The following is a 24,939-nucleotide window of genomic DNA, read 5'->3' as shown; positions in this document are numbered from 1 at the left end:
CTCCTCCCACAGCAATTTGGACTGATACCCAAATAAACAATAACAAATAGATTTTTGGAGGAGCTGACTGGGAGAAATAACAGAAGTCAAGGGGCACTCTTATGCAACTTTGTTCTGCTTATATTTGACTCATCCAGAAAACCCTGTTCTACTCCTCAGCTTTGTTTTTCTTTCTCTTTTTTTTTTTCTTTTTTTCTTCAACCCCTGTTGGAGGAGGTGCCATTGTATTTGCTGCCTTGCTTTTTGTCCCTTGGAAACTGCTTAGGCCCTTGTACAGTTGGCTGTAGGCATGCGGTGCTGAAAGAGTGTGGGCAGAATGCTACTCTGGAGAAACCGTGCAAGAGCCTATAAACCAGCTGGTATCAGGCAAGAAAATGTCTCTGCTTGTTGACTTAAGTTCCAACAGCATGAGACTAATACCTGGGTGTATTTTTTAAAGAAGTGATTCCGAGTAGTTTATAACTGTTTTGTTTCAGTTGTAGTAGCAGTGGTCCCCTGCCAGACGCGGGGCAGCTGGGAGGCTGTTCTGCACCCTGGGGGTGGAGGGTGTGAACAACGAGTACCTTCATACCTTGTAATTCTCTGCGGTGTCTTGCCAGGGACTATCTTCAGGCATTCCTTTCCATGGGCTCTCCAAAGACTCTGCTTTGTGTCCTGCATGTACAGAAAGCTGTCCCAGCAATTCCTTCTGAAGTTTTGCCTGAAACACTTGGTGAGTTTTTTCCCTACCCAAATGGAGGCTAGAGGTAAAGAGACTTTGCTGCCAGTTCCTGCTGTCACACAGAGTCTAAACTCATGTTCTTAAACCTCTACCAGCCACTTCTGTTCTAGATATGTCACTGTGATAGAGCAGAGTCCCCGGCTGTGCTCTTGCTTGAATCCAGGGTTACGCAATAGCAGCCTGCAAGTGCCAACGCAGATGCTGCTGCATCCAGGCATGCTGTGCAATGTAGTTGCTTGGATACCTCCTTTTTTTGTGGTGGTTTTTTTTGTTTTGTTTTGTTTTCCTCACAAAAGCTAGGTAACAATTTGCAACTTATAATTTACCATTGAACACAGATTCAGGTTAAGCAGTGTTAAGAATCTGACATATTAATGACTTCCTCTCCATATTGCTTTTTAGAGATTGAGTATCATGGAACTCGAAAAGATTGAGTGTTGATCTGTGCTGTTTTCAGAGTCTTTATTTCACCTTCTTAAGTGTTAAATAACTTCCCACTTTGAGAATTCTTTTCATCCAGAAAATCATGTTTTAATTATTGATGCAATAGGCCAGGGGCCCTAAGAGGCCTGGCTGCTGGTGCTTATAGTTCAGGTAGGTCATGAGGATTTCTGCACTGCTCCTAATTCATCCACTGTGTTGTATGTTCATTACGTCAAGGGGAGATTTGACAGGAGCTTGCAGGGATTGCATCTCAGAGGAGCTGAGTGGGTGAGAGTCTCTTCTAACGTTCTGGCAGGGAGAGAGATGCTTGCGTGTTACAGCCAGCCACTCGGCTTTAAGAGCGTACTGCTGAGCCAGTATGGGGTGAAGATGCATCTTAAATATGTCTCATAAATGCCTGCACGTGCTTTCCTCTGTAGTTTAAGGCAAGCTATCAATATGAAAAGCCTGTGCCTGGTTATGCTGTTGCTGGCCAGGAATTAGACTTTTAACAGGAGAGCAGTGCTGGCACAGCTTTGTTCTCTAGACACAGCTGTGTCATGAACAGGAATGGTATCCAGATAGCTCTATTCTTATCCTATTATGGGAATAATATTTTTCATGTAAGTTGCAGGTGAATCAGCATTGCTTCAGCGACCCTACTATACATTCTGGGAGAAGTCAGAGCTCTGGAGTTGTAACTGGAACTGTGCCTGCACAGAGCCCTAGAATAACTCCCTGGGTTTTAATGGAGATAACTGTAGCAGGGATACAAATGAGGCTACTGTGAGTGCGCACCAAGGTAAACTAGATGCTAACAGGAAGATGGCTGATTGCAAGACAAAGACCCTTCCCTTCGCAGTGTACCTCCCTTCCTTCCACCTTCCTCCTCCTAAAATAGCCCTTCAGTATGAGGAGTGAAAACCAAATATTTTCCTCTTAAAAGCACATTTAATGTGTGTTCATTTCAATGGGAAACTGACTTAAACCAAAAGCTGGCATTGTGCACCTTATGCCTTGTAATGCCTAATAGTGTTGCTCATTAATGATAAAAGATTATCAGCTGCCGTTCCAGGTCTCCAGCTTCTCTGCGTATGGCTCATTAGCCAGTTTGCTTTTCAGGCTCCTTCAACCTTGTTTAGCGCTAGCTGTTTTGTTTTTTGGTTGGTTGGGTTTTGTTTTGGTTTTTTGTTGTTTTTGGTTTTTCTAATGAAGCAGTTGAGCAGACTCTCCCAGCTGGAAAGAGGCCCAGCTTCTAAGGTGAAGGTGTCGGCGCTCTGGATGAGGAGGTGTACATGGTCACACTGCTTCTGAAAGCTCTTGAGTGCATTGGAAGGTTGAGCAAGGTCTGTGTATTAGCAGGTGGTGACTGGAGAGGGTCTAAGGTGTGGATGGCCATCCTTCATAATTGCATAGGGGCAATTTAATGCATGTAAATGTGTTGTCCTGCATGAATGGATAATGAACGGCTGCTCACTGTGGTAAATTGTGGAGCTGGGATTTCATTTTAATCACAGACTGTTCGTTGTGTAGAAGCCCTGCCCTGAGATTCACCAGTGTACACATGCATATCTTGACTTAGTCTTAGTCAAACTATAGCTCTGACATCAGCAACAGCTTCCAGTATGAAAACTGGAGTTAAAGTGCCTATGTTTATACAGCCAAGTGAGTTTTCTCCCACTTGTCCCATCACCATAAGCATTTGCTATCGTTGTAGGGAAAAAAATGCTTCTGGATTTTAAGATTTCCGGTGGGCATCTTCATTAGTTTTACCTAAAAGGACATTAAGCAGATATCTTCAAGGTTCTGGGAGGGATCAAATGTAAAGCATCATAATTATGTTAAATATCTGCCTTTTCTTTCATACTTGTGCAGTGTTGAAAGGCCTTCTAAAAGTTAGAGGAAAGGTCTATTCAGGGAGACAATAGATTATTTTTTTTCTTAATGTCTAGAAATTATACGCTACTACATGGTTGTAGAGAGAAGTTATATATAATAGTCCTTTGGTGTAAGGTTATTGAATGTAAATATATATCTACAATGTTTGTGTTGTGCGTTGGTTTGGGTTTTTTTTTCCCTTGTCTGCATCTCTGTAATTAAGGCAAAAGCTGTTGTACTCCCCGTCAGGCAATCTTATTTCACTGCAGAAATTCAATTGACAGTAATCTCCTTTTTAATCTGTTCTTGTGGTGTAGTGTAGCAGGCTGTGTCACACTGTATTTCTCATCCTGACTCTTGTTGTACCAGTTGGAGCCTTCTAATTTTTGTCTTCAAGTGTTTGAGTTTTATTTCTGCAGTTTTTAGTGAGGCCTAATCTAAACAAGGCTTGCATAAATCTCTTTGCTCCAGCGGGAAGATGAAAGCTTTGATAAGGAACTTGTTTTTTTTCTCTCTCCAGAGCAGGAGCGCAGTGTCTTTGACCTAAATATACCAATTACTGACACAGCAAATGATACAGAAAACAATCCAGAAGGAATGCCAACCTCTGAGTGAACACTTGGCTGCAGAAAGTTACTGCTTGTGTGGAGCCTTTACCACAGAAGAAATAACGAGGATGAAAACAGTCTTCATTCGGAACATTTTAGGCAAATAGTGATGAGTGAAAGAAATGGTTGTAGAAAGCTGCTTGTTTACCCCTTATTCCTAGAGCTTTGGGGAGGTAAAAGCACATGCAAGACACAGCACAGTTCTCCCCTTTCCCGTTTGTGGCCAAGTTTGCTCAGCTTAACTTTTTGAAGAATTTTTATGTCAAACTTAAAGGCTTCCTGGTACCAGCTTCTATTTTTTAAAAAGTGTTTGTGTGGCAAATGTAAGTATTTCAAAAAGTAGCAATGGACTAGCTCTCCAGAGCATACCAGGTGACTTCATTAATTGGTTTCCTAATTTTTAATAATGGTTAAGGTTAACTATCTCCAGAGATGGAGGGATTCTGAAATGAACCGGTTTTCGATTCAGCGTTGAGACCTATCCTCTATACGTTGAATACTTGCACATCGCTACCAGATTGATAATTTCCATAATATACCGAATATATCAGTTCACTCAGACTGCTGCAAGTTTCTGGTTGTCTTTGTTCTCCATGTTGCAGCTGTAGAACTTACAAACTCTGGCTGCCCATTTTTTTTGTGGTCAAATCACCCTTTTTAGTACCGAACTGCTACTGGAAATATGGTACCTTTTACAGTTCAGCACCCCCCCTCCAGCCCTGGAAGCTTCATCTGGTGAATTTATGTGTAGTCTTGGGCTTCTTGCAAGAAAAAAGGAAACCTTTTATCAATCTGGGTTTTCAAGTCAGCCCTTGTTTCTTTTTACCAACCAGAGTTGTTGTCACTGGCACTTCAGCCTTACTGCAAATGCAGGATGTGTGGGCTTTTCGCTAACACAGTTTATTTAAGAGATTGATACAACTCTGACTACTGCATGAAAGTCTCTCTGCTACAGAAATGTGTAATAGATATTTGGCAATCTGACTCAAACATTTGTCTTGCTTTGTTCCAGCAGATGATTTGAGATTATTGATAGGACCAGCCTTGTGCAGGGCCTGCTGTTGAATAGGCATCTGTCAAATAATTCATCTTGGAATGTGTTGAACACCAGTTCTATGTGATGTCTGTGCACAGACTGTGGTCCCTTGGACTTCAAGGACCTCTATCCAGTTGCTTCTTTGGGCATCATCTAATGCCAGTCTTGTGCAGATGTTGGATACCCGAGGGCACCTCTAATATCACCATGTGTGTGTCAGGAGTTGAGTTGAGCCCTAAGGAATCTGAAAATCCAGTCGATGCTTTTATCTCTAGGTGACTTGTATTGCATTAGAGGGAAGGCTGTGGCTGCAGTAATGGCACCCTCTCTGCAATACTCGACCAGACTGGGTTATCCACGCATTATGTAACAGTTGGGGGAGGGTGGTTTTTGTACTGACTTGCTTAATACTTGCTGACACACAAGGAGAGGTCCTGTATGGAGGAGCTTGCCACATACGGTACAGCTACAGCCCAAACAAAGATCCACAGGGCTGGGGATGCTCTGAAGAGGGGTGTTTGCATGGTTTAACCACTGGGTCGGTGCCTGGACGCACAGCCTCTGATTTGACTAAAGCAGCTGCCTTCTTCCCAGCAAAAGGTCGTGATCGGCTCAGAGGCGCTTCGTGTGTGTTTGAACAACTGGATGGGATCTAGCCAAGGAAAGGGCAGGCAGAGAACTAGAAGAGTGCTTGCTTAATTACAAGCCTTTTCTTTGTAGTGCCTCCTTTGAGACTGGGTCCAGAGTTGTTCACATGATGGTGGCTTGACAGCGTTAAGTGAAAAGCCTCCCTGATGGCATGGTTACATCTAAATCTTGCTGTGGGTTTGGAGGGATCTATAGGAACTAATTTTCTGTTGTATAAAGAAGCAGCTGCCAGTTGCATTTCACTTGAAAGACTTCAAATTCTTTGCCTCACATAGCTTCTGTGTTCCTACTCTTGCACAAGGCCTTGCTGCCCCTGTTAATAAAGATCTTTTCTAAAACTTCGAAAATTAATAGTTTCAAGAGATGAGAGTGTTTTCACATCCATCTCTTGGTTCAGCCTTCCTGTGAGGAATTTGGGATCACTCACTGTTGGTGTTTGTTGCTGGACAAAGGATTCCTGTCACGGGAAAGCATACCAAACAATGAAAATAATGAAGTTGCCCATCCAAAAAGCAATGCCTAGCCAAGATTTAGAAAATGGAGAAGGGGGAGAGTTCTGTAATGTGTGCACGTCACACCTATGAGCAAAATGTTGACTTACAGGGTGAAAACTAAGCTGTTGGTGCTCTCCTGATACTGATGGCTGTGATCACTCACACTTCTGATAAAAACACTTCCCAGGCATTGACCATACAGGCAGCTATGTTGGCATAAAACCATATGTAGCAAAAGAGATTCCAATTTAATAACTACTTAATATTTGAAAGGTGTATTTTTAGGGTTTAGTCTGTGTGAAATGTGCCTTGGTTAATAGAAATGTAGTGAATATTAGATGCATGACTTACGCTAACAGTCATATCTCTTACAGGAAAAAGAACTTGCTGTGATGTTCCTCATGTTAAATACAGACAAACAGCTCTAGTCCCTGTACATAAGAATGCAGATTGAATCTTGTTTATCATTACATCAGTCTGCAAAAAGGAGATTTATAAGAGCAGAATTGTTTGCATGACACGAAGTGACACCCATTGTATAGAACAGAATAGCACTCAAAAATTTCTCTCCTCTCCCTTGCCCTTTTGATGACAGATAGTTGGCAGTGGATCAAAGCACAAACAGGATTAATGTTTTGCATATTCTGTCCTACATGGCCTGAAAGGAGCAGAGATGGAATTTTTCATCTTTCACTTTAAACTGCATTTAATATCGTGGCCTAGTTTAGAGCTATGCGACTCATTCCTTCCATTTCCCCTGAGGCCTCTGTTTCTGGTCAAGGAAAGCAGGGCATGACTCCTTCTGGAGCTCATCAGTGCTTCCTCCTTGCAAGCTGGTGGAGGAGGCTGGAGCAATCCAGCATCAGGAATCTCCAAGTAGCGTATATGGAAGATGCTGTCTCTTGCACCTATTGCTGTGATTACAGCATGGGTGCTGCAGGGCACAGAGACCTGGGGCTGGGGCAAGATCCAAGGTTCTTGCTACCACCTTTGCGATGGCAGCTTTCAAAGCTGAAGTGGGGCACTGTCACAGGTCATACCTCCAAATGGGTGGTTTCAGTGTCCAAGGATTCTGTCCAAGCACGTTCCTTCTCAAAGTGTAAACTGTCTTCTCAGAGACGTCCTCAGAAAGGACTGTTTTGATCCACATTTTGGCTGATCGTTGTTGCACTGGCAGCAGTGCTTCCTCCTCTTTGGAAATGCACTGAAAATGGCAAGAAAATCGGAAGGTGCTTGCTTTAGTAGTCGTGTCAGTATTGGAGTATTTCCTTCACTGAAGCTTGCACTTGACCATGCATTGGGCACGTCTTCTCTGTCCTGCCCTCCCCTCTAGTGGGGTGACTTGTCATTGCAGCTTGGTTTGGCGGACAGTTACTAAGGTTTTTGTGATGTTTTGCATCTTTAGAATTACATAGTGACCAGAACACAGCGCAGAGAACTATAGGACAGGTATGGTATACACTGCGTGGTAGCACGGACTCGTGGAAGAGGAGAAATAGTAGTGGTGGGTATGTGAAATCTGGGAGTGTTGGACGTATCTTCTTTCGTACTGGATGCTCTCTGTCTGTGAGAAGGTATGGATGTGTTTGCAAAGGAGACAGTTGATGCAGTGAAGATGATTCAGATACCTGAATCTGACCGCTCTTGTCAATACCAGGCTAAAACATGACATGCAGGGAGGGAGTAGGCTGCAGGCTGGTAGAGTTGCTGGTGGTACAAGGAGGACATTAGTGAACCCGAGTTTTGTTCCAGATAGGATTCCAGGTACTGACAATGGGTCTCTTGCTCAAATCGCACTTGTCTACAGTTCTGTTTTTGTAGACAGTCAGCTATAATATGTATAGATGTGCTTCTCACACAAATCTGCTACATTTATGTCTGATATTAAAGAGATCTTGTAAGAGCTTCAGCAGAGACAGATGGTAATTGATTGGGCCATGTCTAGCCTCCTCCACACTGAGCTCCTCAGGGCTGAATTTTGAGTGGAGCTAAGATAATGATCTGCATATTTCTTCTGCTGTCATTTGTGGGACTTTTGACTATGGCATAGCAGACTTGCCAGTTGCTGTGACAAGGGTTTTTTTGGCATGTGGAAATGGCCATTCATTATAATACTAAAAATGTTTGCATAGCAAACGTTTTCTCAGTAGTTCAAGTGCTCTTTCAGTTGTTTTACCTTACTGTGGTTTGAGGAACTTGTTCTCAAAACTAAATATATGCTTTTGATCTATTTTGTATTATTGAAAAACCCCGTCGTGTCTTTAGCTGCCCTACGTGTAATTAAACCTCTTCCCCTCCCCTCTGACCTCTTCCTCTTGTGTCCGTTCCCCCCCAATCAACTTTTTTGTCAACCCACAGGGAACTCATCGCAGCTTGTGCTCTGGCAGGATCTGGGAAGTTCTGTCAATAACAAACACACCCACAACAGCTAATGGTGTTTTCAACAGGACTTGAAATAAATAATAAATTTGTTCAAAGGAGTCTAACTGCAGAGCTGGTGCTGGCTTCCAGTTTCTTGTCTTGCTGATCTTGTTTTGGACATTTAGCACACCACGTCCTTAAGGTGATGAAGCATTGTGAATGAAAGGTGGTGTGGTTCTTAGTATCTTTGTTATGCTTGAGTTTGTCATCCCCATTTAATACCACCATCATAATGCTGTGAGGCCATTACATCAGATCAAGCAACCCAGAGTAGAGGGGTTGGGGATTGGGCAAAGCCAGTGATGGTAACGTGTGTATGGCTAGTATCTTTCTAAGTTTAACAGGGTGGATGACACTTGAATGACTGAAACTTCATACTTTCCAGATCTGAATCCTCATTCTTCAAATCTTGTGTCCATCTTTTATTTGGGTTTGGGGCATTTTGAGGGTTTTTTTTTGGTTACTTCTGCTACAAGAATTTCTAATGTGAGAGTCAGTTAAGGAGAACCCATTGAGATGTCTTGTGAGTTGTCCTCAACTCTTAGCACCTAGTGGTGTAAAGAACATGCTGCATCCCTCTGTTTCTGTAGGCAGATCTCTAGAAGCTAGTGCATCTGCTCAGGATAACCCAGAGGGACCGGTGTTTTCAAACACAGGGGCAATAGACAGTTGTGCACACTGGCACGGCCCGAGGTGAGTTTAACTCTGTGTTCTATACCTGTTTGCCAGAACTGCTGTGTGGCACTGAGGAGGTGGCCTGTGTGGCTTCTATGGTGACACTGGCTGCCTTGCTAAGAGGAGCACTGTGTGATCTTGGGGATCAGAGCTATCCTTTTCACCACAGTATCTTCTACTCCAACCCACAGGGAATTGCCTGCATTTCCCAGTACTGGTATGAGAAATGAATATACATACTCTCCTGGGAAGTGCTAGTAATTAGGATTACAAATTTAGGGGAAGAGGAGCAAGGCAAGGAGGTATGAGAAGTATGTAGGACTGAAGCAGACTTTCTTTGCATGCTCTAGAAATGCAGGTACTGCTTTTGTGCATGCAAGACAGTTAAGCACTAGTGAACTGCTTGGAAGTACTCGATGTCTTGCTTCTGCAAACTTAAAATACTGCTGCTACCACCTGTCAAGCCAAAATAGACCAGAATGCAGAATGAGCAGCGCGATCCATTGAATAGTTATTGCCCCTGAGGTATTAAGCAAGACAGTCAAAATATGCGTTGACTTTGGCTGTGTGGGGAGCACAGATGACCAGGACAGCTGTCCAGTATCTGGAGCTGTGGACAGCAAACAGTCTGGCTTAGATAGGTCCTGAGCCAGCATGGTTATTGCAAAAGCTTGAGTAATGGAAAGTGATTCTATACCAGTGGATTCCTACTTAGCAAGGCCAGTCTTGGGTCTGTATCCCAGAAAGTGTCCTGGAGTGTCCTGCCAGACAGTGAAGGCAGCTGAAACTTCATCTTGGGAACAAGGGCTTGGCTCCCTGATCTGAAAGAGCTATGCTGCTGCTCCTCTGATGGCTGCTCTTCATCTGTGTATTTGCACCCTTCTGAATGATACTGCAGCTTGTTTTCTGTTGACTGTGGAGTTCACTGGTGTTCTTGTTTTGGAGAGGTCGGGCATGCTAGCTTCCTTATCGAGTTGCTGAGCTAATTCTAAGGTATGATGAGTAGAAGGTATTCCTGCCAGCTCTTGCTTGTTGTAGATGGTTTGCAGGTTTTAGCTTGAATTTGTGGTTGCAGGTGGCTTCAAGTGAACTACTTCATAGTGGTGTTCTAGTTCTGTTCTTAGAAATAGAAGACCAGTAGTAAGCGTGCATTTTCTAGTTATTCTTATATCTCACAGATTCAGATCATTTAAGTAAGAGAGAAGCAGAATATCCAGCAGGAGTATCTGTATTTAACTCTGTATTAAAAAACTAAACTTAATATGATCTTTGCATACAATAAATACAAAGAATGTAGTTCAAAAGATTGTCAGGAAAAAACATGGCTTATATGGTTACCTTACGGAAACTTTCCACTCCTCCCCTTTTCTGAGCTTGATGCTTACGTGTGCTAGTTTCTGTAGGGTTTGTAAATGACTTTACTCCAGAACCTTTCCCTCTCCTGTTGCTTCCCTTTGCCTCCTGCCCTGGGCGGCACGCAGGTACATGTCTTCTTTGGTTGGGCTGAACCAGAGGCCCCAGGACATGTAGTTTCTCATTTCCTTTTTTCCACCGACTCCATTTGGAATTAACATTTATCTTGTTCCCCGGCCTTCCCCTAGCCCATGAAACCTCTTACACACCTTTCCTTAGTTTCTGTCTGTGTGCCATGGTATGTAAAACAGAAAGCAGTGTATGCATGATAGAGCATCTTCCAAACTGCTTTCCTGAAGCAAGCTGAAGAGGAAGAAAAGAATAGTTTTCTTTCTTGGAGTTTCTGTACTGTCTCCCCTGGGGTTGTTCATGGGAGGAGTTTCTCAGAGCTGTTGCAGAATTGTTTGAGCAGGGACAGTGCTGGGGAGGAGAGCACCATCACTGGATTCATACAAATTGAACTTCATCCATGTGAGAGACACAGTCACTCTGCTGACATTTTGGCTTCAGGGTTTCAGCTCTTCTGCAGGTGTTTGCTGAAGACTAACTGGACTTTCTTAATCCCAGCTTTCCTGCTTAAGAAGCATAGAAGTAGTACTTCATTTTGTGTTTGCCTTCAGGAGCATTATAAAGTGACCCGTGAGTTCACAGAAGTAATGCAGTGAACATGACAGTTCACTCTACTATTGCTGTGATATTACATGTGCCAGCATCCTTGCTCATAAGAGGATGTGTTCATCTTGATGATGGGGTGAGTGATAGAAAAAGGAGAGAAATGGAATATCTGTGCTGGACCTTGATAGAAAGAAGATGGGAAGATAGAAAAGAGCTCTGTAACCAGTTAGGAAAAAAAAATGAACAGAGAATTAAGTGCCCACTGCATGACTTCATTAGTAAAACATTAGCACCCTTGTTGCCATAGTGGCGCAGGTCTCTTGCAACCACCTGTGTGCTGGTTCATGGCTTGAAAAAATGACCAAAATACATGGTGCCATGCTGACGCCTTCCTCTTAGTGTGGGTCAGTTCTGCGCAGCTCCACGGACCATATGCTGCCAGCAAATGTGGGCGCTTGCTGGGGAGGAGTTCTGCAGGAGGGAAGCCTAAAGCAAGCTAGGAATAAAGTTAACTTTTTGCTTCCTTTGTCGCCTTGTGCTGAATTCTGGTTTTCTTGGGATGGCCCTGTCCTGATTGAACACTTGATATGTTTTAAAATGTGTTTGCTCCTGCGGACATATACAAACGTAGTAAGTTTTCACTGATAAAACAGATCCTATACCCTATCTCCAGCCAGTGCCTGGCAATGCACATATAAATGTACCGTGAAGCAGAAGTAATTGCTGAGATCTCTACTGAGGTATTACTTTGGGCTTTAGCAGGTAGACCTAGTAAAATTCCACAGCACATTAGAGATTGTGCATGTTAATTTTGATCTAAAGCAGTGTAGTATGTCATATTTCTACTTTCCAGTCTATCTTCACTCACCCAGTCCTATTTGGCAGGTTTATTACTTGCTGGTTTTGTGGATTCTTACACTTGATTGCTGACACTGGACTATGAATTAATATGATCTACATCAAGGTGATAAAAAACCCAGAGATTTTTGCCCAAGAAGTAAACTATGTGTTTGGCTCTTGGCCTACCTGGTTTGGCAGGGGTCACTGGAATTCCATACAAAAGCATGCTAAATCCTGCAGTGGCAAAAATTCTTGTGATGGTGAGTTTTTCAGAGGGTTTTGTGAGAACATGAAGTGACAGCTGAGCCGAAAGTGAGTTCCTCTATCGTGACAGCTACATGCAGAAGCACTGGGAGTTTCTTTTGCCTTCTACAATCAAACCAGAGACATGCAAGTTGTTGGAGTCTGCATATATTAAAGCTTATTAACTTTTTTCTCCTTTCCTATATACACAGGAGGCAGACAGTGGGGAAGAAGAATGCCGGTCCCAGCCCAGAAGGTAAGACTGTCACTTGAGGCTTGCAAGAGTCCTCAAGGATGCCTCTGTGTAAAATGTGCCACAGGGGGTTTAAACACACATCACACTCTGCCTGTCCTTAATGTTGCACAACTGTCTTGTGTGTGCCTTACTGAAAAATATATTTAACTGTGGCCTAAATAATGTTCCCAGTAAAGGAGTTGCTGCAGCAGGAAATGGGAGAAGTCAGATTGCACACTAAAAAATATATATGGGGAACAGTTTGCAAAGATGTCAGCGAGTATATTCTCCAGACTGTTGTCTGCATCCGGGAAGGGGTGTCTTGCCTGTGGACATGCTCTGAATAAGATGGTGATACTCAGCTTCTCTGTGCGTGTGGAGACTTTGCTTATATCTTTAGGAACAAATCCCGGTTGTGTTGTTCCTTAGCTCCCTCCAATGTCATATGTTGTTTCTCAGGATTTGGTCCCTCATCAGAATAGTCTGAGAGGAATAACCATACTAAACAAACTCTTGTTCTCTGGTTAAAAAGCCTCTGTTGCCACCAAGAGCTGCATTGGATTACTCTAGTTAGCAGAGTATAACAGGAGAGCCTTCAGCAGTGGTAGTCATCCTCTAACTGTATTTTTCTTGGGTTTTGTGAAAAGTTGTACTTCTGGAAGCTGGAGTACAGGGTGGTCCTGTGCCATAAGGGTGCATGCTGCTTAAAATAGCATGTTCAGTTGATGCATAGATATTTGCTACTGATGCAGGGGTTAAATACCTAATCCAAAGTTAGGAGAACGCTGAGAAATTGCAAGGATTTTTTTTTAGTTGTGATTGTTTTGCACGGAGATGTTCAACTTTTGTAAATGCTGATTTCAGTTGCTTCAGGAAGAACCTTTTTTCATAAATGCTTATCCCTAAAAACCAAACAAACTTGGAATTCAGCTGATTGAATGGTGACAAGTATTAATGGTGATTTTATAACGCAGTCATAGTCTTAAGGGTAGCCTTCTTGAAGGTCTGGTGAGATTTGTCTCCTACCCTCTAAGCCATCAAAAGAATTACTTCAGCTAAACTTAATAAAAGCAAAACTTACATATACCAGGTAACTTCTCCAGCAGCAGGAGCACTTCCTTGGCTTAAAATGTTGCAGTCCAATTTTATGAAAGACGTAAGATTCCCTCCAGAGGGAGTAAAGGGGAAGCGAAGGTGAAATAGTTTCTTTATAAGCTCTTTGGCTGTTACAGTTCTTTGCTTAATGTTTTTTGTGTGAGTAGGTAAGAACAGAAGCCGTAATTTCTAGTATTTGAAAGGCTTAAACAAGACTTGGGCTTTGGGTTTTGGGCCAACTTGGATGAATCTGCAAAAGTAAAAGCTGTCCTGGTTGCATGTTCCCATGATTTCAGTGTAGTCCTGTGACTGTGTGGCCTGGGCAAAGTGACTGGTCTGTTTTATTTAGTCTTCTACCTTTAAATGATGATTTAAGAATTGCTGTCTCTTCATTTTACAGCTTTCATGGCTGAGAGGAAAGCTGGAAAGCACAATTCCCAAAGGCAGAAATTGAACTCAGCTAAACCCCGATTTTTAATTTCACTCTTAGCCTTCCAGCAGTCACAAGATCAACTCATGACTTGGTCTCAGTATACATAATGTATTGGAGGGGATGGGAGGTATTTAATTGTTGTGGGCACTTAGCAACAATTGTAGGTTAGGTTTGAAATGAACATTTTAAAATATATTTGAAATAACGTCCTGGGGTAGGAAATGACAACCTGCTGTTGATGTGGTGATCTGAACTCTGTGCCTCCTGTTACTGGGGTCAGAAAGCTAATTGAAACCATGATCCTTCTTAGGGAAAACAAGGGGGTGGGTGTCAAATGTGTCTGAATACAGTAGGATAAAAATAATACAGTCAAATGTGGTAAGTAGTCAACCTGGAGTCCTGCTGTGGAGGAGCAGCAGATGTCTATAAACAGCTCTTGAGTGTATCTAATCCCCAGTTTTCAAGAGAACATAGCAAGTAGTAGCTATTAAAAAAACAGACAGTAAAAAGGCAATGGACTGAGTTTGGCTTTAAAAGAAGGGTACGTTATCAGCTGCTGTGTCACCAAAGTAGTGCTCTGCAGCAGCCTGACATTCCTAGCTGCCTGCCTGGGCAAGGCCAGGCTGGCGAAGCTCCCCTGATGCATAATTTGGGTGAACTGGCTATAGCTATGGTCAGTGTTTGGGGTGAGGTTTTTGCCATTTGTAATATTCTTTTGATGAGGAGTCCTTTTGTCTCTTGCACTCGTGTAAAATTTGTTCAGATGATTGGCAATAAGCATGCCCAAACTTGTGCTGTTAACTGGACACTGAATGCAGGAGTATGACTGGTAGTATTAAAAGCATGTTTGGGTTAATAAAATAACTTTTCAATATTTATTAAATAGGATGTTAGTGCATAGAGATGTTAATGCTTGCAAGGGAATTAGCTTAAGACCTAAGCATATGCACATATGTGCACATAGGTATGTTTCGTGTCAGAAGATTTTTGCAGTGGTCAGTCTTGAAGATCATTGAGTACAGCTTTCACTTCCATCATCCTGAGTCCCCATGCCTCTGCACAGCCTAGGGACTGCTGTCTCAAGAGACAAATGTTCCACTTAAATCCAGCTCAACAGCTTTGCTAGTCCTATGGCTGGTGATTTCTACATAGCTTCTTGTGTTAGGTTTTTGCTGTTTTATCTCTTCTCACTGATGAGGTAGGGGATATATATATTGAGGTGAACATGCAGCAAAGACTGCAGTAGGACAGGAGTGACTAGTGCTTGTTGAGCAGAGGCTATGAAAAGCAACCAGTCTAAAATGTCTTCCAAAGAGGCACGGAAATTAGTTTCAAACAGGAGCTTAAACTTGTAGGTATGTATATCAAGGTCATCATACCTAAAACGAATCATCTGTCTCGTTGCTGACCTGTTTGTGCTGTTTGAGATCTAACACCACAGAGGACTGTGATTGCATGGACTCAAGTTTTGCAGACAAGGGAGAGGAAGAGTGTGAAAATGTTGTTTAAACTTAAACCTGCTCTATAGAGCAGTTAAATGACATGTCAAGTCTGCACTTGCCCCAAGACCGCTTCTGCCAGCATCATCACGGAATGAGGAGTTTTCTGCTTTGTGAATTAGCAGAATCCATCAAAAACTTTTCTCCAAAAGATGGAAAAAGCTATTAGATACCCAGAAAGAGAGTTCACGTGTGCTCTGCAATTATCCTTGGAACATGCTTTGAACAGTATTTTCTGGCAAACTCATTTGTACTGATGCAAGGAGGAACGGTTTATTTCCTACTTGAGGAAAGTACTTGAGCATAGTGAACACGGATCTAATTTTTATACAGACTTCTATCCGTTACTAAAAACCATAGCAAATTAATACTGAAGCTGAGCAAATAGGTGAAAACCAGTTTGGATTCTGGAAATTTTTTTTTTTCACGCCCAAGCCCTGCTCTATGGGAAGCCATGGCCCTGCACTAGCTGTGACCATTCTTGCAGCTTATGGGTAAGATCCCCAAGCCCCTGACGTGGGTTCAGGTGCTTGCTCTGGAGTCCCTCCTTGAGCCAGACCTCACTCTTGCCTGATGGGACTAAGACAGTACTGTGTAAGAGGATGTCCTAAACAATCTATTTATTACATCTATTGCCTTCATTGCTACCTTCTAGACATTTTTATTAGGCTGTCTGGAGGCTGTGCAGCTAGCTGGCCTGTGCATCTCTCCTTCTGTCCCCAGACGTGCTGCTGCCATGCTAAATACACTCATAATAGACTATCTATGTTAACAATCTCTTTGCATTATCCTGATGTTAAAACCTAAAATACACTTGTATTGAGCTTTGAGTTGTTTACACCAGCTGACCTGTTGACATTCAGGTTTTGTGTGCTCTGTGCCAAGGTTGCAAGAATTCAGCATCTTTGTTCTGCTGACAAATGACATCTCCAGGGCCCGGGGCAGCAGCAGTGCTGCAGCCTGTGTTGGATTTGCTGTCAGGAACTGCTGATTGCTTTTTGGGTTTGTTTTATATGCTGCCTCTATTTCCACACTATCTGTGAATTTACCACTTCTGTGTGCCTTGAAACAGCTCTGGTTGCTGAAATGCAATGTTTGAGGCTGCACAGTAACTGCTGCTTATAAAATTGGGTAAGCTGTATTGCCTAGCAAGGCTGCTGGGGACTTCAGAGGAATTCCTTGAACTTTTTATGGCCTGGTGCTTGGTCAGACTGAAGTCCATTTGCTTAGGTAAAGCTGAGGAGCCTGTCATGCCCTTTAAGTGCTATAGAAAGTGATTAGGTCCTGTTTGAAATCTGGGGTTTGTTACCTGAAAATGTTCTCAAAAAGTGCTTGTCCCCCCCTCTTCAAGTGCAGGCAGAAGGGTAAAAAAAGAAAAAAAAATAATACCCAACACCATTTGCAGCCTAAATATGCTTACCTTCTGGTTTGTTTTTTTTAGTCAAAGTAGTTCCTTCCAGGAGTGAACTGGGAAGGAAAGCAAATCAGATTATTGCCATGATAACAGTTGGATGTGCCAAGATGCCTCAAGGTTTCAAGCTGTGAATAAATTCCTTTGTTTTAGGAGCGGAAGACCACAGTCTGATGCAGGAGCTTATGGTTTGTAGCAGAATAAAAGCTGTTTTTCAAATAGTAAGTGGAATTGGTGCATGTGTTTCCTTGTATAGGGCAACAGCTCAATAAATTGTAAGCCAACTTGTTTGATTTTTAAACTGAGACCCGTTGTAAGCTTCTCTCTACCTGAGGGTTACGGCAGATGTATGCTAGTTCCTGGGAGAGAGAATCTGTGATACCAAATTGACTGCATTTCAGAAGACTTATTTACAGTCCACACTGAGATGTGTCAGTCTGCAGCCTCCTATGTCTGTTGTGACTTTTGGAGATGTGTATCATCGCCATTTGGTGCTCCTGGGGCAGGCTCCTGACACTTGTGGTTATCCTTAAAGCCTATCTGGTGTTAAGAGAGAGACTTCCAAAAACTATGCACTGTGAGTTCTAGCAGCTTAAACCTTCCTTGTGCTTCCTTTGTTTGCTGCTGCAGCTGCCAAACGTTTACTTTGCTGGTACTTGAACAGTAGCTGGATCTTCTAATGGATGTGCAAGACAGTTTGGTAACTCCAGATCTTGAGTAAGAGGTTACTGTGTGTGTGGTGTACAGGAAAGCTTGTGTTTATCCGTGCCGGAGATTACTAAGCTCTTGTAGTATGAACCTTATCTTTAGAATGTGTTTCCTGAATCCATCTTTCTGTCTTTCCTTTCAGTGACAGCTTAGCCTCTCTGTGGCATTTACTACAGCTGCTTGTGGAGAATGTAATACCGAGATAAAGAGGGGTTCTGTTAATCTGCTAGCTCTGCTGCCACCAGAAAAAGTTTCGTGGGCCACATGTCATGATTCGTTAAAGTAGGTCTGTGGTCTTCAGTTTTGAATACCAGGTGTTTTATCACCAAACCGTGAGCAAAGGTATAGCACTTGTAGTAAAACTTGGTTTTGTTAGATTACTAACAGGTATCTGCAGGCTAGTTCACCGCAAGGTCTAAGGCTGCGGTTGCAACATGTTCAGTCCAGTCTGATTACATACCTGTGGATCACAATAATGTGTAAGATGAGTTCAGGTGTGATCTTCAGGCTGAAGGATCAAGCAGGCTTAATATTGTTGCATTATGAAATTACCAGGTGAGCATACGATGCTGTAGCAGGGAGCTCGCTCAAAATATGAATGCTTAGGAAAAGGTTTTTTTGACTTGTCATTCTAAGGTGTAAACAGAGGAGAATGAGGAACAAAGCAAAGACAAACTGGGAAGTGAAAGGAATGAAGGTGGGTCAGATCCTTCAGCTACCAAAAGGGTCTGTTTGGCATGGAGCAAGCCCAAAACAGCTGCCCCCATGCACTTGTGCTGCTTCTTCAGAAGCTAGTGAAGGAGGGGCTGACCAGGGGGTGCTGTAAGGATTCCATACATGCTTGTGTCTCCTGCTGAGCATGAACCAGGTGCTCTAAGCTAGAGGAATCTAAGTTCAGGAAAAAATCCTGTTGTAAATAGAAAGCAAACTCCAAAACAGTTGTTCTGGTTTCTTTCCTGGGTAGGGCACCTTCACAAGACTTCAAAGTTAAATATAAATCCTCAGTTTTCAGCTTTTTGTGGATTTCAGGCACTCAAATATATTTTGATAATCCGGGCCAGCGTTTCTAGACTTGTTGCCATTCAGCTTTTTGGTATCTTTGCATCCAAACTATTCCTTTATAAAATTAGGGGGGTGTTTTTGATAGTTCAGAGGATTTAGATCTTTCTTTTCCATAGGTCACTGAAATAACACATTACTTGTTTTATGATCTCAGACATGTCATTCAGGCATGTTTCTTCATTGCTGGACTTAGAACAGTCCTGTAACAGCTTGCAGAGGTCTGGATTAATTTTTTTAGTAGCAATGTAGATGTTTGCATGGAGAGTGTTTTGCTGTGCAAATAGGATGCGTTGTCAGTTTTGCATTCAAAGCTGCTCTTGAACTGTTTGAATGCACATGGACGGCAGCTCTTCAGAAAGCAGGTGGAGAAGCTGGCTGTGGGAAAAGGTGTTTCAGCAAAAGTTGTGTCTTGGCACGTTACCCTTGTCCGACATTAGTGTTGCTTGTTGAGAGACCAGAGTGGTAGATGTTGCTGCTTGTGCCCCTTTTCCTAGCCCTGCTGCCTGGTGGCACTGCTGGGGTCCCTTCAGTCCTCTTTGCTTCTGCCTCTCTCAAACAAGTGTAATTGAGCATTGACTTCTTTGTGTCAGACCCTCTAAGATTTAATGATAAGTAAACTATACAGTGCTTGGGTGTGGGATTTGTGAGGGAAGGGTTTAATGAAGTGATAATATTGCAAAATAGGTGTTGAGTTTGCAACTAAGAAGCCTAATCATTGATCATGATGGGCAACTGACCAAACGGGCTTTTAAAGCAGGGTTTTGTTCTTTCTGTGATGCTTATCACCCTATCCCTGCATCTGTCTGATTTCTTTGCTCAAGAAGTGGAAACAGAAATACTCTTAGACAGCTTAAATAACCAAATTTAGAATGTGGCTTCCTGTTCTGACTGGTTCTACAGGATTCAAGTATAGTTTTGCGTGCTTTCCCTGTTCCTCCCTCCCCCTTCTTTTTTTTTTTTCTTTCTTTTTTTTTTTAAACTAGATATGGGCTCCTTGATAATTACTTTGTTAAATTTCCTTTACTGTATGTAATAAAGCTGGTGTATGTAAGCACTGCCTTGGTGGGTGGTATGCCTCTTACTCACTGGGAAGGCTTTGTTTCTTCACTGTATCTCATTCTGCCCTGCATGCATTGGCTTGTTTATGATTGCTGCTACTGAAGTGGCTTCACATTTTCCTAATAAAAATTGGACTTGAATATTAGGAAAAATTTCTTCACTGAAAGGGTTATCAAACACTGGAACAGGCTGCCCAGGAGCTGTTTAAGAGCGTGTAGCTGTGATGCCTGGGGACGTGGTTTAGTGGTGAACTTGGCAGTGCTGGGTTAACAGTTGGACATGATGATCTTAGCCTTTTGCAACCTAAACGATTTTATGATCCAGTACGCAGTAAGCTTTGTCTCCCATGCTAAAAACTGCCAGAAGACTTCTAACAGATCGAGTTTTCCCTCCAAGGTGGGGAGGCAGCAGTAGGAGACAGGCGCAAGAGGTGCTGCTCTCAGTGGATCGTTCTCTACCTGTTTACAGGTTTGCTGCACTAGTTCGAGGCTCTCTGCAGATAGGTCATCTGTTTGGACTCTTAATCCAGTCAGACTCATTTGTAGACTCTGTTCATTGCTGAAAGCCACATGTCCTCATAGCAACAGGCTGAATTAAATGATGTCCCACCAAAAACGCAGAGGCATCAGATCCTTTGACCCTCAAACAACTGAGGTGTGGCATCATATTCTTCAAAGCTACCCCTTAGGACCCTTTTTCCCTATCAGACCTGATGCTGAGACAGCTGGGGGGATTGAGTGGAGGGGACTGACAGTGGGGAAAGATTGAGTATAGCTGCCGGTGAGAAAAACAAAGCGCTTGGCCCCACCTCTGCATACGGAAATGAACTTGCTACCTCTCTCTGCAGTGGTGCGGGTGCAAGACTCCAGTGGTTTGGCTGTGGTAGCGACGTGTTGTTTTCAAAATTCTGTTAACTTTCATAAATGACACCGGAAACAGCTGCTCAGCAGTAAAGAACAAACTTTCCATATGCACACTAGAGGTGGCTGAGCAGGCACTGCCGTGGCTCATCGCTCTGTTGGGAGAGGATGTGATGGTGGTGAGGGGGAGGTTTGTTTGCCAAATGCAGCAGCTTCACAACTTTTTCATTCTCCCCTGAAAACATGGGTCCAGGTTCTGCATTGCCTTACCTCTTACACTGATACTAATAGATAGAGGCCAGAATTCCTACGCCTAGCATCCTACTGCTCCCTTTACCTTGAACATGACTAACACTACAGTTGTAGTACTGTCCACAGGTTTACCCTGTTGTTTGGAGGAAGAAAAGAACATGCCTTGCTTTTGCAGAGAGTACCTGAACTTCAGTCTGAATGGACTTAATAGCCAACCCTTCATACCCACTGGAATTAATTTCTAGAGAGGCCATGGCAATATATCACCCTCATTAAGGCTCTTAGAAAGGAGAGAACTGAGAGGACAGAGAAAGTCTTGCTGGCAGACATATTCTAAAATGAAGAGAGGTCACCGGACCCCAGTGTAGGCTAAGAATTGAACATGCCTAATAAGACAATCCATGTTTCAGATTTAATCATCTTAGCATGCGAGCAGACACTCTACAAACCTCTGTGGGATAGGCGTGGGTGGATTATGGTGACACCCACACCTTTGTGTGGTCTTACAAAAAGCAGCAATTCAGCCTTAAGCTGTTGATCTTGGATGGGAACATTAGCTTGATTAATGCTCTCTTTGCATGTGGACTATGTGCACTGACAGGACTGCGTGTCCAGCTGTAAGCATGCTTTCTGCAAGTGTCAAATCTGTATCTGCTAATGCAAAACCAGACTAGAGTGCTTCATGCATTTTTACTATGTGACCTATGTACTGAGCTGTAAAATCACATTTGTAAGCTGCTGCCCCCGTGCAGGACACAGAATTACTCTATTTACATCACTGTAAGATCAAAACATGTTAAAAAGCTCGAGGAAAGTTAAGGCAGCTGAATTTACTGGTGCGAGCTACTGTAACTGTATAGCTTTGGGATACAGACACTGCGGGAGATGACGACTGTATGAATAAACGATGTATTTTCAGCCTTGTCTGCCAGGCAGAACACTACAAGTCAATACAAGAGAACTGTGCATGCATGTTCTCCCTCCACTCCCTTAAATTTCACTCCAGAGGCAGCTCTGGTGGGCATTCCCTCAGTTCCCTCCTCCCAAAGTGCCTGGCTAGGCATTCTCAGCAGTCCTTGTCATCATTGTCATAGCAAAGGTTTTCGGATGGTTTGTTGTTTGGTTTTTGGGTTTGTTTTTTTGTTTTGTTTTTTTTTTTTAATACGGTGTGGCTTGCATGATGCATGTAACTGTCATTTATTAGTCGTGTGGTGTTCAAAGGTTAAATGCAAGCCTACTGCCCAATGGGGTCGGGCTGTACTGAGCGCAGATGCGGTGTTGTTTACCACTCAGCTCTGCAGCAGGCGGCATGGCCCTGCTAATCCTGTGACCTCCTGGGGAGCGAAATGCTGACCGAAAACTCGGACAGTGAGTGCCCTTTTCCACGCAGCAAAGTATATTTTCGTGCACTGGGCTGGGAAGCTGAGACCCCAGACAAACTTATGTACATCTCGTCATACAGTGACTAATGGCTATTGCTCACATGCTCTATTGCAGCACGGTAGTGATTTAGCCTGCTACCTGTCATCACTGCAATTTTGTGCACTTTAAATTCTTTATGTATTTGTCCCAGCAGAGTGCACCTGCTTCCAGCAAGGAGCAGTTTGTTGGCTGTCTTGTGACCTGCTGTCTTCAACTCCATGTATCCCCTGGATGTCCCTTCTTTCTGCCTGCTCCTTGCTCCTACATGCTGAGAGATGGAGTTGTTGGGGCAATAAACTGCTGAAAGTAGGTTGCAACTTTGGCAAAGAAATAGGGTTGTTCCTGAAGTCTGATTTTAAAACGCAGAATATGAAAATAACATATGCTATACCAGCGGAGGTGGGAACTGAAATGTTAATCTGACATGTAGCCTGAAGGCAGTGTCAGTCTCAGGCTGGTATTTCAATCTTTATGGCAACAAACCCGGGTTCAAATACCTTCTATTAGTGCAGATTGCAATATATGAACTTACGTGAGGATTTCCTGCTGATGTTTTCTAAAGGTTCAGAAAGAAAAAAGCTGGGATATTTCTATTATCATTTGGTCTCCTAGCATATGGAGACACAGTACATGATTGTATTAATCCAGGACTAATTAATTTACAAATCTATTATCCATATGTTATGACTAGCTGCTTTAAGAGTATTGCTTGTAGTTAATCACTGCACTTGTTTTTAGCAGTTTTTAAGAGCTTGCCTTTGTAATGTTAGTTTGCGTGTAAGAAATCTGCCATCTGTCTGGACAGTATCTTAACATTTAGTCTTCTACAACGCTTGAGTAAGGCCCTTAAGTTATTAATCAGAATAGAACAGAAGTTCTGGGTTTGTTTTTCAGTCTATGAATGTGTGGTATGTGTTACTATTAAATATGAGGTTCTTGCCAGTCTCTTGACCTCTGGAAAGATTGAGTTACCCTCCATTTCTCTAATGTCCTGATTTTTCCATTGCTTCTTGCAACTGACTTCATTTCTGCCTAACAAAATGGTATTTTTTTTTTGGCACTGCAGCTAGCTGGCACTGCATTTTTCTTTACAGCTGTGAGGAACCATTACCAGAGATGTGCTCTTGGCTATATAAGATGACATTGCTTAAATTAATGCAACCAAACCATACTCTAGCAAAACTTGCAGAATCACAAATCCTACAGCCTTTGTCCTTTTCTCTGAGTCCCCTGGAGTGGGGATGGCTGAGACCCTCCAGACAAGTGTCTGTCTTGCTCCTATGAAGTCTCAGACCTGAAGCAGTTGCTGTCATGCTGTACTGTTTTTTAAGCACCAGCTTCTCTGGAAGTTTTAGTTAATAGTTGGAAATAAACCCTAGACAAAGCTGTCGTTTGGCTTCTAGCTCTGGTGTCTGATCCTAGGGGCAGTCATGCCCCAGTGGTACCTTTTTTCCAGTTGAGTAGGTGTCATTAGTACACGTGTTTATCTTTTTATCTTCCACTGCCCGCTCACTTGTGCTTTGCTACTGGGTCTGAGCACGTGCCATCCGCACCAGGTGACTTAGGAACAGCGTATTATTGTGTCCCTCAGTGGTGGGATGACCTGTGTTCCGATGGGACCGATGGGAAGCAACACAGAGCCGGCTTCCAAGGTTTCTCGGCTGTTTTCCCACACTCCTTAGTTAAACAATTTGCCCGAGGTAAGGGCTGGAGAATGCAGATCTGGAACAGTTTGTGCTGTGGGGCTGGCCTGTGCGTAGGAGGGGATGGAGCAAGCTGCCCCAGCCCTTTCCCCGGCGCTGCAGCAGCAGGCAGAGGACAAGGTTTTGTTCTAAAGCGCTGCCTTTCCTCTGGAGGAGTGATGGAGCTAAAGATTAAATCGCATCGGAAGGTAGCTGTTGCTCTGCTCCTTTGGCAGAAAACGAGTTGTCAAGTCTCTGCGTATGAAAGTTATTGCCAAGATCTATTCCTCCCCCCCCCCCCCTCCCCCCATGCCTCCTGCGGGAGAGAAATTAAGGTCGTTTCCCAAGCGCCTGCGTTGTCGCTGCTGCTTTTTGAGAAGACCCCTTTTGATGTGCTGCTTCAGCCCTTGCGGCTTTGCCCCGGCTGTTTCGGGGAAGCGGGGGCCGGGAAAGGGGGGGAGAAACCAAACCCAGCGCGCCCCCTCCCCGCTCTCTCGCCCCCTCCGGGGGGAGCCAGCGGTCGCATCCCGTTCCTGGGCGGGGGCGGACGGGACCCTCGGAGCGGAGCCCCGGGTCGGGGGGGACACGACACCCCAGGAGCGGAGCCGCGGGGCAGGGGTGGGGGGACCCGCACCCCGCCGGTGCCCGGCGCCACGTGCTGCCCGGGGGGCGGGGTGGGTCCCGGTCCCGCCCCGCTGCCGGGGCCGCTCCTGCGCAGTGGGCGGGCGGCGGCGGCGGGGCTGGCCGGAGCGCGGCGGGGCCGCGGGGCAGAGCGGCGGGCGGCTGCGCTCCCCATGCCGCGGGGCAGGGCGGCCGCCTCGGCGGGGAGGCGCGATGATCCCCTACTTCTCAGACAACGCCGTCATCTCCCAGGGTGCCATCGCCCAGCTGTGAGTACCGGGAGAGACCGGCACCGACCGGCTGCCGCTCCGCCTGCCCCGTTCCCGGAGCAGACCGGCACCGGGAGAGACCGGCACCGACCGGCAGCCCGCTCTGCCGCGCTTCGCCTTCGGGCAAACTTTCCCCCGGCCGCAGGGCTGGCCGCGTCCCGTTACCGCGGGCTCGCCCGCCTGGGTTCGGTGTCCTTGCGAACCCCCGGGCGCCAGGGAGCGGGGCCGGCGCTGCCCTGCCCGGGGTGCAGCCCTCCTGCGGCCGCACACCGGCTGCCCTTGAACCCTTCTGTCAGGGTCTGAAGCAGAGATCAGC

General features: G+C 44.3%; 1 protein-coding gene across 2 annotated transcripts in view; it reads left to right on the top strand.

Moving 5' to 3' along the window:
* SSH2 (slingshot protein phosphatase 2) overlaps positions 1-24,939 on the top strand; it is a 111,263-nt gene that overhangs the window by 22,431 nt on the left and 63,893 nt on the right. Inside the window, exon 2 of one of the 2 annotated variants that reach the window (XM_040616836.1) lies at positions 12,228-12,271. In XM_040616836.1, the coding sequence (XP_040472770.1) occupies positions 12,228-12,271 (44 nt within the window). Of the gene's footprint in view, positions 1-12,227; positions 12,272-24,513; positions 24,624-24,939 lie in introns of those variants that run through there. The other variant, XM_040616843.1, reaches the window with a different exon arrangement.

The sequence above is a fragment of the Falco naumanni genome, chromosome 1 (genome assembly GCF_017639655.2).
Source record: "Falco naumanni isolate bFalNau1 chromosome 1, bFalNau1.pat, whole genome shotgun sequence".
NCBI classification, from domain to species: Eukaryota; Metazoa; Chordata; class Aves; order Falconiformes; family Falconidae; genus Falco; species Falco naumanni.
The sequence above is the reverse complement of the archived record's forward strand: the minus strand, read 5'-3'. Positions and strand labels throughout refer to the sequence as shown.